Consider the following 19,069-nt stretch of genomic DNA (forward strand, 5'->3'; position numbering starts at 1 on the left):
CTGTCTGTATCTGCTGCTCTCTAGTGGTGTATCTTCAGACCTACACATTTAAAACTGTGAGACAAATGTTTTATGTCGCAATTTTAAATATCAAAGAACAGAAATTGAGAAATATAATAATATATATATTGACTACAATGATGATTCTTACAGATGCCCAATTACTTACCAATAGCCAGCATCAGTTCACTGACTTGATTCCCTGACTTGGCCAAGGTCTCCATAAAAAGCAAGCCTCAGTCAATGGCAAGACTATGTCCTTCCTATGAAATAAATAGAGAGGATAAAATAGTAACTGAATATGAGTGGGAAAATGCATTGCTGTCACGTGGTGACCATTGTGAAAGTTCAGTACAATGTGTATAGGTTTGTGGGATGGGAGAGGGATGATTATGTCAGAATGGTCATCATATAGGAATGCTGTCAATATCCCCGTAGGACATATGTATGGCTCCCTACAGTCTCCCTATAGTCTGTGTGAATGTGTTTGTGTGCTGTTACATGTACAGTGTATGTGGGTGTGTTATGAGGGTGGGTGCAAGTCTGACTATGCAAGAGTGTGTACATGTATTTGTGTGTGTGTGTGTGTGTTGTTGTATACAGTGAGTACAGTGCCTGTAATGTCACCTGGCACAGCTCTGAAAGGTCCCCCTTGTTCCCTAGTAGAAGCCTCATGATGGAACCTGGGATACAGTGCTTCTCCAGCTCCCTAAGCCACAGCTGGGACCTTATGAAGCCCTCCTAAATACACACACCCACCTGTGCACATACACACACGATTGCATGTAAACGCACACACACACACACAGGACATGCATTAGGTATAAGCAATCTACATCCAGTGTGTGTTTGTGTGCATTTGTACACAGCCTATGGTGGGTAAAGTGCACTTAAACTCATCCTTACTGGATTGTAAGTCAAGTCCTGGCCTCTCTGTTACTGGTACAGACAAAGCCAGCGAGTCATGGAATAGAATATATGGTGTTATAGTTTTAGCTTAAGAACTCACAAGCACACAAGTAGGCACAAGTTAATGTGAAGCCAGGAAAGAATGTGCAGAATTATGATGGTTTGTCTCTCTAATTTAGCTGACTGTAGGTGAAGATCAAACCAAAGAGCAGCCTTGGAGAGCAGACCACAATATGAATTCATTGTACATACCCCACACCAACTAGGCTGTACGATAATAAAGCCAAAGAAAATTCTGATATCACCTGAAGAAACACTAAAGAAAGAAGTCAAGCTAAAGACAATACTAGTGTTAAATAAAAAAACAAGACCTTGTTCCCCAGAGACAAAGAGAGAGCGGCTACAAGTGCAGTATGGACGAGTGGGTGTGTCGAAAAGGAATGTAGTGGGCGTGTGGAAAGGAGTGGGTGTGTCAAAAGGAAAGTAGTGGGCATGTGGAAAGGAGTGGGTGTGTCGTAGCGCTCCGCTTTAGATGGTTTTGATTTCGCGTTTTTTTTCCGTTTCTTACCACCCAATTACCATACATTTGAGCTACCATATCATGAGTTTGGACTTCTGCTTGAGTCTGAGACATATTTCAATGTTAGTTTTACACAAATAATTGTACATTTTCAGTTATAAAACGGACGATTATTTTTTTTAAATTAAAAGCATTTATGATCGGTTTACTGTTGCTTCCTGCGTTGTATGCTTGTGCTTACTGTGACTGTCACCCTGATATTGGCCTCTACAGTGGTTTCTTAATTAAAAGTGTTGAGCTTATGCCGCGTCTATTTGAGGTAGAGATTACAGAGGCCGGAAACAAGCAAGGGTGAAAACCGGGAGAACTGGAAAAAGGAAAATAGCAAAAAGTGTACGGGGAAAAACACACTGATTGACTTGACTAAACATACAAGATAAACTGGCACGGAGAGACAGGAAACACAGGGATAAATACACTGGGGAAAATAAGCAACACCTGGAAGGGGTGGAGACAATCACAGGGACAGGTGAAACAGATCAGGGCATGACAATAATAGGACACGTGCTGCAAGCTTGTCATTTTTCCTTATTACATTTTTTTGTAAGATTTTATTTTATGTTTTTAGACAATACAAAACATACACATACAAACGACAACTACATCACACCTGCCCAGACCTGCCTTCTCACACCCCCATCTCCAGCACCTGCATCACTCACCACCACATGGCCTCAAACTGCACCATTTTGTTTCTCTCCTATTGTAAAGTATAGCCTAACAGCCAAAATAGGGCAAACTTGCAATGTATTTGATGCTTAAGTACTCTAAAGTTATACGTTTCTAACTCAATATCACAGACCAGATGTACCCTAATGAAAAATGCATCAACCCCTACAAATATATTAATTTATTGTAATCAACATAATAATTCAAACAAAAGTAGTTGTAGCGAGAGGAGAGACTGCATGCTAAAGACAATCAGAAAGAATGTGTCTTTAACCCTGCATTGTAATTGAACTTTTTTGAACGAAAGCCAGGAATGAGTGAGTCACTCACCCCTATGCTGTTCCAGCTTCTGTTGCCTATTTGAGTGTTCATTTAATATCCTACTTATTCTATCATTACCAAGCCTCGTGCAACTGCAAAATGTCAGAAAAAAACAATTTCACAAATCCAGCTATTTTTAAACTTTGCAGTGCTGTATTAAAGGCTTTACCATTTTTTTTCATAGAACAACCTTTCTGATATTACTTCAACTTTATTTAGTATGGTTTACACTGTTTCAAATGGTCAGATAAAGTATACAGTAATCTAATAGCACCTGTTTGTCATGCAACAATATCTCTTGCACTTTTGACAATGATTTTACATGAGGCCTAATTCACATGATATGCCTAAAAACGTTTTGAGACATTTCCAAGTTTATGGACAATGTTACAGATTCCAAAAACCTAACTACACTTCTAAATATGCTATTGTCTGGGTTGTATTGCTTCTATGATCAATTCAATAAGTTTAATTGACTTCCTATGGTGATAATAGTCAAATAAGGCAACATGGATCAACAATTAGGCAACAGTTTGGCTTATGGAGGAACAACCATGACTCAATAGAATTTAAAGGGATACTTCAGGATTTTGGAAATGATTCTGACGTTTTTGTCTCTGTGTCCAGTATGAAATACGTTAGAGGTAGTTTTGCGAGTTAATGCTAACTAAACTTAGCAATTGCACTAGCACTAGTTAACAGCTTCCTTCAAACTGCACGCATAGATATCATTTTTTAAATCAATGTGTTCATCAGGGCTGCAGTGGAGAGGGTCAAAAGCTTCAAGTTCCTCAGCATGGAAATCCCTGACAACCTGAAATGGTCCCTTCACACAGACAGCATAGTGAAGAAGGCACAAACAACGCCTCTTCAACCTCAGGAGGCCGAAGACATTTGGCTTGGCCCCTAAGACCCCACAAATTTCTACAGATGCAACATTGAAAGCATAATGTCGGGCTGTGTCATTGCCTGGTACAGCAAATGCATTGTCTGCAACCGCAGGACTCTCCAGAGGGTGGTGCAGTCAGCCCAACGAATCACCAGGGGCACACTTCCTGCCCTCCAGGATATCTACAGCACCCGGTGTAACAGGACAGCCAAGAAGATCATCAAGGATCACAGCCACCCGAACCATGGCCTGTTCACCCCGCTACCATCTAAAAGACGGAGACAGTTCAAGTGCATCAAAGCTGGGACCGAGAGACTGAGAAACTGCTTCACCACTAGTTTCACCAGTACCCTGCCCTGATCCTTAGTCACTGTTCTAGCCGGTTACCACCCGGTACTCTGCCCTGCACCTTAGAGACTGCTGCCCTATGTACATAGAGCCATTGAACACTGGTCACTTTAATAATGTTTACATACTGTTTCACCCACTTTATATGTATATACTGTATCTAGTCATGGCTCATTCTATAGAACTTTACATTTTTTCTGAATTAGGTGTGTATTTGTTTTATTTATTGCTAGTTATTACTGCACAGTTGGAGCTACACACACAAGCATTTTGCTGCACCTGCACTAACATCTGAAAATCTGTTTATGCGACCAATAAAGGTTCATTTGATTGATTTGATATGACTGGGGAAGTAGATAAAGGGCCTCATTGACAAAATCCTGAAGTATCCATTTAAGTTACAATATTACCATATTTTGTTTTTGGCTAGTCTACAATCTGAATATTACTTGAAAAGCACATTGTATAACTCCAAATAAATACAAATAGGCCTAACCCAATCACTGAGATACTTCATAGGAAATTAATTGAATGGACATGGGGGGAAAGAAAATATAATAATATTCTATAGATCGTTTTCACAACAAATGGGGGCTTTTGAACATAAGTGGATCAAATATAATGTTATTGTTGTGAAATATGCATAGCCATTTGTCATAGTCCTTGCCTTTAAGAGGTACACGACAAGGTTTGTTTTAGCGCTCAAAACTCATCATAAAAAATAGTGGCGAGGGTGTGAGAGACTGCTGTCGTCCCATGGCAATTTGGTCGCTGCCTGCATGAGCCCCGGAAAATGAATTTGCGTCACACCCGCCATACGAAGCCTTTCATGTCAAGCATGCATTTACTTTAAAGGCTGCTCTGACAGCATTGCGTCTCTGTCCAAGCGTGTTAACCAAGTGGATTTACAAAGATAGTGTTTTTTTAATTTTTTTATTGCATTTTCATGTTTAAAACAAATCTTACATAGCCTATTAAATTATTTGGATTCCATATCTGAATAGATATATTGCCAGTCAATGTATCTTTATTATGCGTGTTTTACCAGGGTACTCAACTATTTGTGAATTCCTCTGGGCAACTCACTTGTTACAAATGGGCGGATTCGATACAAACGACTGCAACGTTTGTTAGAAATGTCCAATTTAGCGTTTGGATAGAAACCTCACAGGAAGAGGTCTTGAAGACGGATGTAACCCAATGACCAATGTCGCGAGTGGTAACGAACGGTTTGCCCAGTCATTTGTGATTTGACAAATGTTTCTCCCAACATTGTGACAGGCTTGTTGTATTTTCTTTCCTTGAGACGTGCTCTGGATTCCTCTTCTACCTTCAACGATTTGGACCAGTAGCCTAATTACCGGGCAGAAACCAAGACATGGGGACTCAGGGCACAGGACGTAAAAGAAATCCCATTAAGGACAGGTCGACGGCCGAGGATGATACCCTTAATCTCATTGCAAGAGAGGTACTTTTTTAAAGTTTTTATTAGAAAACTATACGGAAGTGGGAAGTAGCCTATATTTTTCACACAGTTATTGGTGAGGTCAGTAGAACCAATGTCCACTTGACATTTACATTTAAGTAATTTAGCAGAAGCTCTTATCCAGAGCGACTTACAAATTCCCTCACCTTTCTCCAAGCTGGCAGGAATATATTTTGATATATTCTAAATGTTGTTGTGTTACAGCCCAAATTCAAAATTGCTTACATTTTTACATTTATCTACACACAATGTATTAAATTAATAAATTAGATATTTCTGTACATATTCACACCCCTTTGCCAAGACAATAAATTGAGCTCAGGTGCATCCAATGTCCTCCAATATATATACTAAATTATGAAAGTACTATGTAATGTCTCAAAATAGATATCTAACTAGATATCTATCTAACTAGGCAAGTCTGTTAATAAAAAAATAAAAATAAATGCTTATTTCTTATTGGTTAGAGTGTTGGGCCAGTAACCAAAAGGTTGCTAGATCAAATCCCTGAGCTGACAAGGTAAAAATCTGTCGTTCTGCCCCTGAACAAGGCAGTTCTGCCCCTGAACAAGGCAGTTCTGCCCCTGAACAAGGCAGTTCTGCCCCTGAACAAGGCAGTTCTGCCCCTGAACAAGGCAGTTCTGCCCCTGAACAAGGCAGTTCTGCCCCTGAACAAGGCAGTTCTGCCCCTGAACAAGGCAGTTCTGCCCCTGAACAAGGCAGTTCTGCCCCTGAACAAGGCAGTTCTGCCCCTGAACAAGGCAGTTCCTAGGTCATCATTGTAAATAAGAATTTGTTCTTAACTGACTTGCATAGTTAAATTAAATGTACAATTACGGCCTACTCCGACCAAACCGGACAAAGCTGGACGGATGTGATACAGCCTGGATTCAAACCATGTACTATAGTGACGTCTCTTGTGAGGAGATGCAGTGCTTTAGACGCCTGTGCCACTTGGGAGCCCCACTATTGTTTTCTGGATTTTAGAAGAAAGTTCACTGTTGAACTAACATTTGAATGGACTATGATCAAGACATGCGGCTCGAACCATTGGTTTTCTTACAGGACTATCAACACCAATGAATATATAATTTTACCCATTGGTCAAAACATTTGTTTTTGGATTGGACACCCTACATACGGTGACTTTCTGAGGGTGCCAAATGCACACTCATTCTAGTTCTTAAATGGACATATCATCATGCTGTACCGAGCCGACCATCTTAAGACACTTTTGGTAATACAGCTCAGGCAGTTTTTAGAAGTACACAACCTAGAGGGTGTAGTACTTCACCAGTGTGGTCCCTCTAATAGAATGGGGCCTGCAATGCACCACGGTTAGAAACGCCACTGTTGAATAGAAGGAAGTGTGGTCTGTTCAGACTCGTACCGGATGTTGCACTTTGTATCTCACCTCACACACCAGACTCACTAGTGTCTGCTGCTTCATCATTACCCTTGGCAAGTCTGTAGCAGTTGGCAATTTGACTGTTTTACTTTTCTGGTATCAAGTTAGCAGACTTTATTTACTTTACAGTCTGGGGGTATTTGTCTGGAGTTGCACATTCCTGCAGTTTAGTCACTGTTGCTTCCTGTAGTCAATGTGCAGTAGGCAGAACGTGCTGTTAAAGTTGCTAGTTGTGTTTTAGGGTTTTGATTTTTTTAAAGTGTGTCAAGGGGCAGTTCCCTATAGCTGCCTTTGCACATTTCCTGAGTTATGGTTTGGTTAAAAAACAATTGTCATTGGACTGTTTGCTGTTGGAAGGTAGCTTGTTGTAGTTTCAGGACAGTTGGCTAAATGCAGTATACTATAACAGCTAGTCAGTAAAGAGAAAAACAGTGCCCTTCTAAGTGCAGATTGGGTTGAGTCACACTGGCAGCCCTTCTGACAGGATGGTCTGTCAGTCCGGATGTGCTGGCCGATTCTGCTAAAAAGGCTTTAAAAATAGAAGGGCCCTGAAATATCAGCTGTTACTGCGCACTGCATTCAGATTGGGTCTGTTGTGGGGGATAGGCCAATGCCGATTAATCGGTCAACCTTTACTTCTTATAACCTGACGATCAGAGGCAGTTGATCTGAATTAAGCTTCTATTTGTATGCCATTAATAATAATAATAGGGATCTTATGGCTGCACCAGAGTTACTCGTATGAACCATTCGAAACATATCCCACATGAGCAGGTGGTAATATTCTATGGATGACAAATAGCGTGCCCACTATGTTTTCAATACAAGAAACTCTGAAGTATTATTCAGACCAAAGGTTGGGATATGGGAATGAAGCAGTCCATCAGCAATTACATGTTTGACACAGATAGTGTCCTCACAATTGAGTCTTGGAATAGTACCCAGTGTTGATTGTAAAGGAGGCACAGACTCCATCTTTGAATTAGTATGGATGTAGAGGGATTTACCTCATACATTTGATACACAAAACAGCGTCTTAACACTTGCTGAGGGGACACTCAAACAATCTTTTGGTAGTTTAATTTATTTTTGTTATTCCACTGTAAATACAGTCCCAAAAATGTTTGCATGTTAACAGCCAAGATTAAGATCTAGCACTTTCCTGCTGTATTTCTGCCTACATGAGTGATACCCTTTGTGTCATATGATTGTATTTACAGTGGACTAATGGAGAGAAAAAAAATCATTTTAAGTGCACTGTTTGTCAGGTAAATAGTTTGGGATCACCTTTGTCAAGAGGGCTTACTGCTTTTGTAGTGGAACCACATGTCTTTTTTTCTTTTTTAAACAATAAGCTAATTGTCCTGGGCGCAAGCCCATATGAGTGTCCATTGTTTATGTAATGCCATTGTGCAATTATACATGCACATTTCTAAGGCATTTGGTTTGTTTTTACAAGTAGCTAGAATTATTTTTCTGCCATTGGAGCTTCCAGAAGAAATGATCTCCGCAAGTGTTTTCTGTCATGGGTGCCACCGTGTGCTATGATCACGTCCAGTTCAATGTAGCCAGTTCAATGTAGCCTGTTCAATGTAGCTTGTTCTGCAATCAACTCATTTCTTGACCTTAATGGCTCCCTGTAAAATCCACATACTCTAAGGACCATGGTTAGACATCAAGTACTAGCTTCATTTGATTCATTTCCAGAGTTCAGACCCTGAATTAAGATTTGAATGTTCTAAATGGGGGGGGGGTTTAAACAAGATCACAATATGACTAATTGTAACTTTTGCTATCTGTCTGCATAGGTGTCCTACATCCTGCAGTTGTAGTTAACTAGTGAAAAGTGTGGACATGGTCTGAGTAATCGGAATGCATGCATGTTGAAAACCTGTTTTACTACTGTCAGTGAGGATATATGGATTATGTCTGTAGAAGGTGAAAGCTTTAGTGTTGAATAACCACTGGATACCCCACTAGGAATGCCTTTCTAAGTGATAGTGAGGGAAGATGAAACTATTGAAACCCCGAGAGTGTCAAATAAGTTCCCATTCGTTCCTGCTGCTCCTGCTTGACACTTCCTTTACAAACCGCCATATCTTGGATTGCTGTATCATCTTTGCAGGAATACCATTCACGAGAGTGGTGGACGGAAATATAGACGCAGGGCATCCTCTGACCAGGCCAGTGTCTGTATCGGTGCTGATGGCTGTCAAGTATTCTGTTGACATTGGTGTGTTTTGTCTTGAGTGCGGTTGGGAGACAAATTAAGCCGCGGATTAAGTTGCCAGGTCAGCGTTGAGTGACAGACTGAGGGGCAGTGGAGCGATGAGGGGGTGAATCAAGTGTTAAGAGAGGATTAGTCTGGGACTCTAAAGCAAGGAGGGGCACAACACACAGTCTTCCTTAATCTGACTGTCATCAATGGGACAGGCCAGATAATTGGCAGTCCTACACATGTGCGTAGGCACACCACACGCATGCAGTCGCGTACACACACAGATAAAGGCAGAGATTTATTTCAAAACTGCATACCTATGGACAATTAGGCTAAATTATTAAGCAATTTAACAAATGAGATGTCATTTCACTCCTGTTTAAACTCCAGCATTTCCAAATCTATTAGTTTAGCTAAAAGTATGCCAAATAAAGAATCAGACTGAGGCTCACACAAACATGCAGATGCAAACATTAGTACTTCAAACATTTCCTCCATATGTTGAGACATGGACGAGTGGGTTCGGTTAGCCTAACCTGCTCTGACCCCTGAAAAGTGAAGTCTCCATATATGGAGGCCCTGTGCGTTTAGCTTCCTCTTGGTGACTTCACACACAGGACCCGTAGAGATTATCACAAACGTCTTCCTGTTGATTTGCTACTACTGGGCTCCCTCCCAAGCACAGTTCATTGGTCAACATCTCTTAATGCTTGTGTTGATTGGTTTGTAGGAAGGAAGAAACAAGTCAAGAATAAACAGTACTGTCAGTGCTGTAGAGGAAATTGTGTCATATTGCCTAATCAATCCCCTCATTACAAACAAAGGCATGTGAAATGTTGACTTGCTGCACACAGTGGATGATTGAATTTGACCTCTATGTAGGACAAGGATTTTAAGATAGGGGAAGATTATTATTATTTTATGAGCATGGCCTTATTTCTATTACAGCATATTGGATGACTGTCATTCATAATTCAATTCACCCAACTCAATTTAATATTGACAGGTTTAAGCTACTTCATGATACTAAAATTTTCCCAATACAGCTTTGCACACTCTTGCATGCATCTAGCTGATCTAGGGTATACTCAACAGTTACAAAAGAGAGTTTGTTAAATATTTCTTAATCAGCAGAATGAATACACCCCTGATCACATGCAAAAACAGTTCACTTTCATAGCAGCCACATTAACAGCATGATCACTCGTTGTATATACATTTGAAGTCAGAAGTTTACATACACTTAGGTTGGAGTCATTAAAACTAATTTTTCAACCATTCCACAAATTTCTTGTTAACAAACTATAGCAAGTCGGTTAGGATATCTACTTTGTGCATGACACAAGTCATTTTTCCAACAATTGTTTACAGACAGATTATTTCACTTATAATTCACTGTTTCACAATTCCAGTGGGTCAGTAGTTTACATACACTTAGTTGACAGTGCCTTTAAACAGCTTGGACAATTCCAGAAAATGATGTCGATTAGCCTATCAGAAGCTTCTAAAGCCATGACATCATTTTAGTCAATTGGAGGTGTAACTGTGGATGTAGTCTATCATCAAACTCGGTGCCTCTTTGCTTGACATCAAAAGAAATCAGCCAAGCCCTCAGAAAAAATTTTAGACCTCCAAGTCTGGTTCATCCTTGGAAGCAATTTCCAAACACCTGAAGTTACCACGTTCATCTGTACAAACAATAGTACGAAAGTGTAAACACCATGGTACCACGCAGCCGTCATGCTCAAGAAGTAGACTCGTTCTGTCGCTTAACGATGAACATACTTTGGTGCAAAAAGTGCAAATCAATCCCAGAACAACAGCAAAGGACCTTGTGAAGACGCTAGAGGAAACGAGTACAAAAGTCTCCATCTACAGTAAAACGAGTCCTATATCGACTTAAACTGAAAGTCAGCAAGGAAGAAGCCACTACTTCAAAACTGCCATAAAAAAGACAGACTACGGTTTGCAACTGCACATGGGGACAAAGATCTTACTTTTTGAAGAAATGTCCTCTGGTCTGATGAAACAAAAATAGAACTGTTTGGCCTTAATGACCATCGTTTTGTTTGGAGGAAAAGCGGGAGGCTTGCAAGGTGAAGAACACTATCCCAACCATGAAGCATGGGGATGGCAGCATGTTGTGGGGGTGTTTTGCTACAGGTGGCACTGGTTCACTACACAAAGTAGATGGCATCATGAAGAAGGGGAAATTGTGGATATATTGAAGCAACATCTCAAGACATCAGTCAAGAAGTTAAAGCTTGTTTGGAAATGGGTCTTTCAAATGGGCAAGGACCCCATGCATACTTCCAAAGTTGTAGCAAAATGGCTTAAGGACAACAGTCAAGGTATTTGAGTGGCCATCACAAAGCCCAGACCTCAATCCTATAGAAGATATGTGGGCAGAACTGAAAAAGCGTGTGCTAGCGAGGAGGCCTACAAACCTGACTGTTACACCAGCTCTGTCAGGAGGAATGGGCCAAAATTCACCCAACTTATTGTGGGAAGCTTGTGGAAGGCTACCCAAAACGTTTGACCCAAGTTAAACATTTAAGGCAATGCTACCAAATACTAATTGAGTGTATGTAAACTTCTGACCCACTGGGAATGTGACGAAAGACATGCAAGCTGAAATAAATATTTCTCTCTACTATTCTGACCTAAAGTGGTGATCCAAACTAACCTAAAATTGCATTTTTTACGAGGATTAAATGTCGGGAGTTGTGAAACTGAGTTTAAATGTATTTAGCTAAGGTGTATGTAAACTTCTGACTTCAACTGTATAATTTCTTCTCGCAGCTGTCTATGCGCTTTTCTCCTCTCACCTTTTCCCTTCACTTGTGGACATCAGTCCACAACACATCAGATGTCTGTCTTTACCGCTAACCGCTACATACAGCCTACATTGTTGTCACGTCTTGGTCAACAAAGCTAGCTACTAGAACTAGGCGGGAGATTCAGGGCGTCAGTTCATTCACATCAAAAAGTACATTGGTTAGCAGTACACTACAACAATCTTTCCCAACCAGGGATACTAGGTTCACTGGGGGTACTTGGCCTATCCACTACGGGTACTTGAAGATCCACCATAGCTTTTAGTACCATATTTGAGTAATTTCCTGTGTGGATAGATACTTAGGCGATTTACCCCAGCATGCAGTTGTAGGGAGTTATACTTCCGGCGCCGACAGAGATGGCCGCCTCGCTTCGCGTTCCTAGGAAACTATGCAGTTCTTTTTACATGATATTTCTTACATTGGTACCCCAGGTCAACTTAGGTTTCATTACATACAGTCGAGAAGAACTACTGAACATAAGAGCAGCGTCAACTCACCATCAGTACGGCCAAGAATATGACTTTCGCGAAGCGGATCCTGTGTTCTGCCTTCCACCCAGGACAACGGAATGGATCCCAGCCGGCGACCAAAAAAAACGACTTCATAAAAGGGGGAAACGGAGCGGTCTTCTGGTCAGACTCCGGAGACTGTTACATCGTGCACCACTCCCTAGCATTGTTCTCGCCAATGTCCAGTCTCTTGACAACAAGGTTGATGAAATCCGAGCAAGGGTAGCATTCCAGAGGGACATCAGAGACTGTAACGTTCTTTGCTTCACGGAAACATGGCTCACTGGAGAGACTCTATCGGAGTCGGTGCAGCCAACTGGTTTCTCCACGCATCGCGCAGGCAGAAACATCTTTCTGGTAAGAAGAGGGGTGGGGGCGTATGCTTCATGGTTAACGTGACGTGGTGTGATCATAACAACATACAGGTACTCAAGTCCTTCTGTTCACCTGATTTAGAATTCCTCACAATCAAATGTCGACCGCATTATCTACCAAGGGAATTCTCTTCGATTATAATCACAGCCGTATATATTCCCCCCCAAGCAGACACATCGATGGCTCTGACTAACTTTATTTGACTCTTTGCAAACTGGAATCCATTTATCCGGAGGCTGCATTCATTGTAGCTGGGGATTTTAACAAGGCTAATCTGAAAACAAGACTCCCTAAATTTTATCAGCATATCGATTGCGCAACCAGGGCTGGAAAAACCTTGGATCACTGCTATTCTAACTTCCGCGACGCATATAAGGCCCTGCCCCGCCCTCCTTTCGGAAAAGCTGACCACGACTCCATTTTGTTGATCCCTGCCTACAGACAGAAACTAAAACAAGAAGCTCCCGCGCTGAGGTCTGTTCAAAGCTGGTCCGACCAATCTGATTCCACACTCCAAGACTGCTTCCATCACGTGGACTGGGATATGTTTCGTATTGCGTCAGACAACAACATTGACGAATACGGTGATTCGGTGAGCGAGTTAATTAGAACGTGCGTTGAAGATGTCATTCCCATAGCAACGATTAAAACATTCCCAAACCAGAAACCGTGGATTGATGGCAGCATTCGCGTGAAATTGAAAGCCCGAACCACTGTTTTCAATCAGGGCAAGGTGACCGGAAACATGACCGAATACAAACAGTGTAACTATTCCCTCCATGGCAATCAAACAAGCTAAGTGTCAGTATAGAGACAAAGTAGAATCTCAATTTAACGGCTCAGACACGAGGTATGTGGCAGGGTCTACAGTCAATCACGGATTACAAAAAGAAAACCAGCCCCGTCACGGACCAGGATGTCTTGCTCCCAGGCAGACTAAATAACTTTTTTGCCCGCTTTGAGGACAATACAGTGCCACTGACACGGCCCGTAACTAAAACATGCGGACTCTCCTTCACTGCAGCCGACGTGAGGAAAACATTTAAACGTGTCAACCCTCGCAAGGCTGCAGGCCCAGATGGCATCCCCAGCCGCGCCCTCAGAGCATGCGCAGACGAGCTGACTGGTGTGTTTACGGACATATTCAATCAATCCCTATCCCAGTCTGTTGTTTCCACATGCTTCAAGAGGGCCACCATTGTTCCTGTTCCCAAGAAAGCTAAGGTAACTGAGCTAAATGACTGCCGCACCGTAGCACTCACTTCCGTCATCATGAAGTGCTTTGAGAGACTAGTCAAGGACCATATAATCTCCACCCTACCTGACACCCTAGACCCACTCCAATTTGCTTACTGCCCAAATAGGTCCACAGACGATGCAATCTCAACCACACTGCCCTAACCCATCTGGACAAGAGGAATACCTATGTGAGAATGCTGTTCATCGACTACAGCTCGGCATTCAACACCATAGTACCCTCCAAGCTCGTCATCAAGCTCGAGACCCTGGGTCTCGACCCCGCCCTGTGCAACTGGGTACTGGACTTCCTGAAGGGCCGTCCCCAGGTGGTGAGGGTAGGCAACAACATTTCCACCCCGCTGATCCTCAACACTGGGGCCCCACAAGGGTGCGTTCTGAGCCCTCTCCTGTACTCCTTGATCACCCACGACTGCGTGGCGACGCACGCCTCCAACTCAATCATCAAGTTTGCGGACAACACACCAGTGGTAGGCTTGATTACCAACAACGACGAGGCGGCCTACAGGGAGGAGGTGAGGGCCCTCAGAGTGTGGTGTCAGGAAAATAACCTCCCACTCAACGTCAACAAAACTAAGGAGATTGTGGACTTCAGGAAACAGCAGAGGGAACACCCCCCCCCCTATCCACATTGATGGAACAGTAGTGGAGAGGGTAGTACGTTTTTAAGTTCCTCGGCGTACACATCACAGACAAACTGAATTGGTCCACCCACACAGACAGCATCGTGAAGAAGGCGCAGCAGCACCTCTTCAACCTCAGGAGCCTGAAGAAATTTGGCTTGTCACCAAAATCACTCCCAAACTTCTACAGATGCAAAATCGAGAGCATCCTGTCGGGCTGTATCACCGCCTGGTACGGCAACTGCTCCGCCCACAACCATAAGGCTCTGCAGAGGGTAGTGAGGTCTGCACAACGCATCACCGGGGGCAAACTACCTGCCCTCCAGGACATCTACACCACCCGATGTCACAGGAAGGCGATAAAGATCATCAAGGACAACAACCACCCGAGCCACTGCCTGTTCACCCCGCTATCGTCCAGAAGGCGAGGTCAGTACAGGTGCATCAAAGCTGGGACCGAGAGACTGAAAAACAGCTTCTATCTCAAGGCCATCAGACTGTTAAACAGCCACCACTAACATTGAGTGGCTGCTGCCAACACACTGACTCAACTCCATCCACTTTAATAATGGGAATTGATGGGAAATTATGTGAAATATATCACTAGCCACTTTAAACAATGCTACCTAATATAATGTTTACATACCCTACATTATTCATCTCATATGTATATACTGTACTCTATATCATCTACTGCATCTTTATGTAATACATGTATCACTAGCCACTTTAACTATGCCATTTTGTTTGCATACTCATCTCATATGTATATACTGCACTCAATACCATCTACTGTATCTTGCCTATGCCGCTCTGTACCATCACTCATTCATATATTTATGTACATATTCTTTATCCCCTTACACTTGTGTCTATAAGGTAGTAGTTTTGGAGTTGTTAGCTAGATTACTTGTTGGTTATTACTGCATTGTCGGAACAAGAAGCATAAGCATTTCGCTACACTCGCATTAACATCTGCTAACCATGTGTATGTGACAAATAACATTTGATTTGATTTGGTGCAATATTAGCAGCTACTGCTTTACATTTAATACCACAGTCTTCCCACCCTACCCTGAGATGAAAGGCCAGACCTTGAGTTATATAGTTTCTCCTCAGGGGTAACAAGGAGGCCTGCACTGTGTGAACCAATGAGAAACATCTGGACAACTTCCCCAGAATGATTTTTAAGCTCAGTGAAGCTCTTCTTGGTCGCATCCTCTTCCGCTATAGCCGCAACCGCTTTTCTACCAAATACAGTACCAGTCAAAATTTTGGACACAACTACTCATTGAAGGGTTTCTCTTTTTATTTTTGTAATTTTCTACATTGTAGAATCCTAGTGAAGATATCACAACTATGAAATAACACACATGGAATCATGTAGAAACCAAAAAAAGGGTTATCAAAATATATTTGAGATTCTTTAAAGTAGCCACCCTTTGCCCTGACAGCTTTGCACACTCTTGGCATTCTCGCAACCAGCTTCATGAGGTATCTAGAATTCATTTCAATTAACAGGTGTCTTGTTAATTTGTGTAATTTCTTTCTTAACACCTTTGAACCAATCAGTTGTGTTATGACAAGTTAGGGGTGGTATACAGAAGATGATAGCCCTATTTGGTGAAAGAACATGTCCATATTATGGAAAGAACGGCTCAAATAAGCAAGGAGAAACGACAGTCCATTACTTTAAGACAAGAAGCTCAGTCAATCCAGAAACTTTCAAGCATTTTGACATTTTCTTCAAGTGCAGTCGCAAAAAAACATCATGCGCTAAGATGAAACTGGCTCTCATGAGGACTGCAACAGGAAAGGAAGACCCGGAGTTACCTCTGCTGCAGAGGATAAGGTCATTTGAGTTACCAGCCTCAGTAATCGGCAATCAACTACGCCTCAGACTGCAGCCTAAATAAATGCTTCATAGAGTACAAGTAACAGACACAACAACTGTTCAGAGGAGACTGCCTGAATCAGGCCTTCATGGTTGATTTGCTGTGATACACCCTCCATCCCATTTGTTTTGGGCTTAGTGGGACTATAATTTGTTTTTCAACAGGACAATAATCCAAAAACACACCTCCAGGATGTGTAAGAGTTATTTCACCAAGAAGGAGAGCGATGGATTGCTTCCTCAGATGACCTGGCCTCCACAATCACTCAACCTCAACCCAATTGAGATGGTTTGGAATGAGTTGGACTGCAGAGTGAAGGAAAAGCAGCCAACAAGTACTCAGCATATGTGGGAACTCCTTCAAGGCTTTTGGAAAAGCATTCCAGGTGACTAGCTCATGAAGCTGGTTGAGAGAATTCCAAGAGTGTGTAAAGGTGTCAAGTCAAAGGGTGGCTACTTTGACTTCGGATGTGCAGGAAATTGCTCCCAAGGATGAACCAGACTTGTGGAGGTCTACACTTTTTTTTTTCCCGAAGTCTTTGCTGATTTCTTTTGATTTTCCCATGATGTAAAACGGAGGCACTGAGTTTGAAGGTAGGACTTGAAATACTACATCCACAGGTACACTTCCAATTGACTCAGGTTAATTTACATAATCTATCAGAAGGTTCTAAAACATAACATTTTCTGGAATTTTCCAAGCTGTTCGAATCCAGGCTGTATCACATCTGGCCGTGATTGGGAGTCCCATAGGGCGGCGCGCAATTTGGTCCGGAGTAGGCCGTCGTTGTAAATAAGAATTTGTTCTTAATTAACTGAATGGCCTAGTTACAATAAAGGTGTTACACAAGTTATTTTGTTGTCATTTACGTATGTCCCCGTTTTTTACCATTTTGCCAAATAACACTTTGATGTGAAATAAGCTTGTTGACCAATCAGGACCTGAATATGACTGCACACCACACAATAATTTGACTGCACACAAATCACACAATAATTTAACAGCAAACAATGCAGGTTACACGGTGGCTTTTTTAACGTAGTTATAACAGAACACAAGATTCAAACTAAATGACCAGCATGGTCAAATTTCAAATGTCACAAGTCAGATGGATTCATCTGTTGCAGTAGCTATAGCTAACTAATATACACGTGGCCAAGATGTTCAAATGTTCATAAATGACCAGCATGGTGTGTGTGAAACTGGAGCATTCCAGTTAGTGTATTTCAAATGTGATTCATCTGTGTAGTGTGTGTGTGTGTGTGTGTGTGTGTGTGTGTGATCTAACAATCCTAATTTATAAAACTGTTATTTGATTACTGGTGGTTGGACCCATCTATGTGAAGCTAGCCACAATAAGGATTAGCCACAATAGTGGACTTAACGCTGACATGGAGAGTTTTTTTTTTTTCTTTTTTCTCCCCCCCCTTTTTTTCCCTCTCGATCCCCTCTGAAAGGCTGCACGTAAACATGCTGCACATCTTATGTTCTCCATTCAAACTTGAACCCATCGGCAATACCATCGACATGCACTTTGGATCTTACTTCTGACACCAAACGTAGATAAGTCTGGGGACAGGCAAGGTTAAGGTTCCTGCAGCACTTTGTTAAATGGCACAGAGGTGTGTGTGTGTCGGCATCTCACACTTTTTATGCAGTGCGATGGTGTGTGTGTGGTCTACAGTGCAGTGCAGGCCTTTTTGTATTTGTGCATAAATGTGAAACCCCAACAGAGCTATGGGGTGGGAAGATGTTGTTCTCTCTGAATAGAATCGGAAAGGGTCAGCCAGTATGACCCGAAGTTGTGAGACCAAACAACTTTGTCAGCTATCTAACTTCCTTCCTGTAATTGTTACAGTACTTGAGTTAACAATTAGTGTTTAAACTAGATGTAAACCAACTTGTTTCAGCTGTTCCTTTTACCCAGTTGTGAACTTGCAACGTTATTACCTTCTCTTCGGGGACATCAACTGATGTGACCAGAACTTGGCTCCAGGATTACTTTGTAGGTGACTGGGTGTGTAGCCGGGTGGGGTTAGAGTAATGCTTTGAGGTAATGACTAGTAGCAGCAAATGCTATTGCTAATGACTAATGGCTGCATATAGTGCATTTTATGGCTGTACTGACTGTTTTGATAAAGATGAGGGGGTCAGTTGTTCCTCGACTTTTGACCAATTATTTGCATTCCTTACGTCTGTCATTAAGGGGTTTGGTCCAAATCGGATGTTGGGTATTATATTTAATGAACATTAAGAATCCTTTTAAATTGAAATGGCCAATTTTGGTACAATCAATTGGCTTAAATTCTCAGTTAAAACGTTCCTGAAACATTATTTTGTGAAAAAAAAAACATTTATCTTAGAAACGGGTAAACTACAGAAACCATTTCAGAACAATCTGAGATGGTGGGTGTCATGACTTGCTGAAACTAAATGGAATGACCATGTCCTTAGCTTGTTAGCCACTTGTGGTTGGAGTGGGACTTAAAGGGGCTAGGCTAATGGTAATGACAACTGCTATACCACAGGGCTCACAGGGAAAACTCTGCCCTCTGGTGTGATTATTAAGGCTGAAGCTAACAAGAAATGTAATGCCACTGAGCTCTCTATGTAACTCTTACTCTCCCCTGGGAGCTAACGAAAGATCAACGTGGCTTACTAGAGATCGGCGAAGTAAAGGCTTGCAAAGCGAGATCCACTAATCTTCTTTCTTGAACTGACCGGACACACACTGCTTTAGAA

At 42.0% G+C, this 19,069-nt stretch overlaps 1 protein-coding gene across 4 annotated transcripts in view; it reads left to right on the plus strand.

The window, feature by feature from the left end:
* The first annotated feature begins 4,532 nt into the window (after nucleotides 1–4,532).
* The window catches only part of LOC124043758 (leucine-rich repeat flightless-interacting protein 2-like), a 66,547-nt gene continuing 52,010 nt past the window's right edge, over nucleotides 4,533–19,069 (plus strand). For 3 of the 4 annotated variants that reach the window (XR_006840379.1, XM_046362688.1, XM_046362685.1), the window contains exon 1: nucleotides 4,533–5,184. Coding sequence is in view for 3 of the 4 variants with exons in the window: in XM_046362688.1 (XP_046218644.1) it covers nucleotides 5,095–5,184 (90 nt within the window). In the remaining variant the exon portion in view is untranslated. The remainder of the gene's footprint in view (nucleotides 5,185–19,069) is intronic. The other variant, XM_046362686.1, reaches the window with a different exon arrangement.

The sequence above is a fragment of the Oncorhynchus gorbuscha genome, linkage group LG09 (genome assembly GCF_021184085.1).
Source record: "Oncorhynchus gorbuscha isolate QuinsamMale2020 ecotype Even-year linkage group LG09, OgorEven_v1.0, whole genome shotgun sequence".
Taxonomy (NCBI): Eukaryota; Metazoa; Chordata; class Actinopteri; order Salmoniformes; family Salmonidae; genus Oncorhynchus; species Oncorhynchus gorbuscha.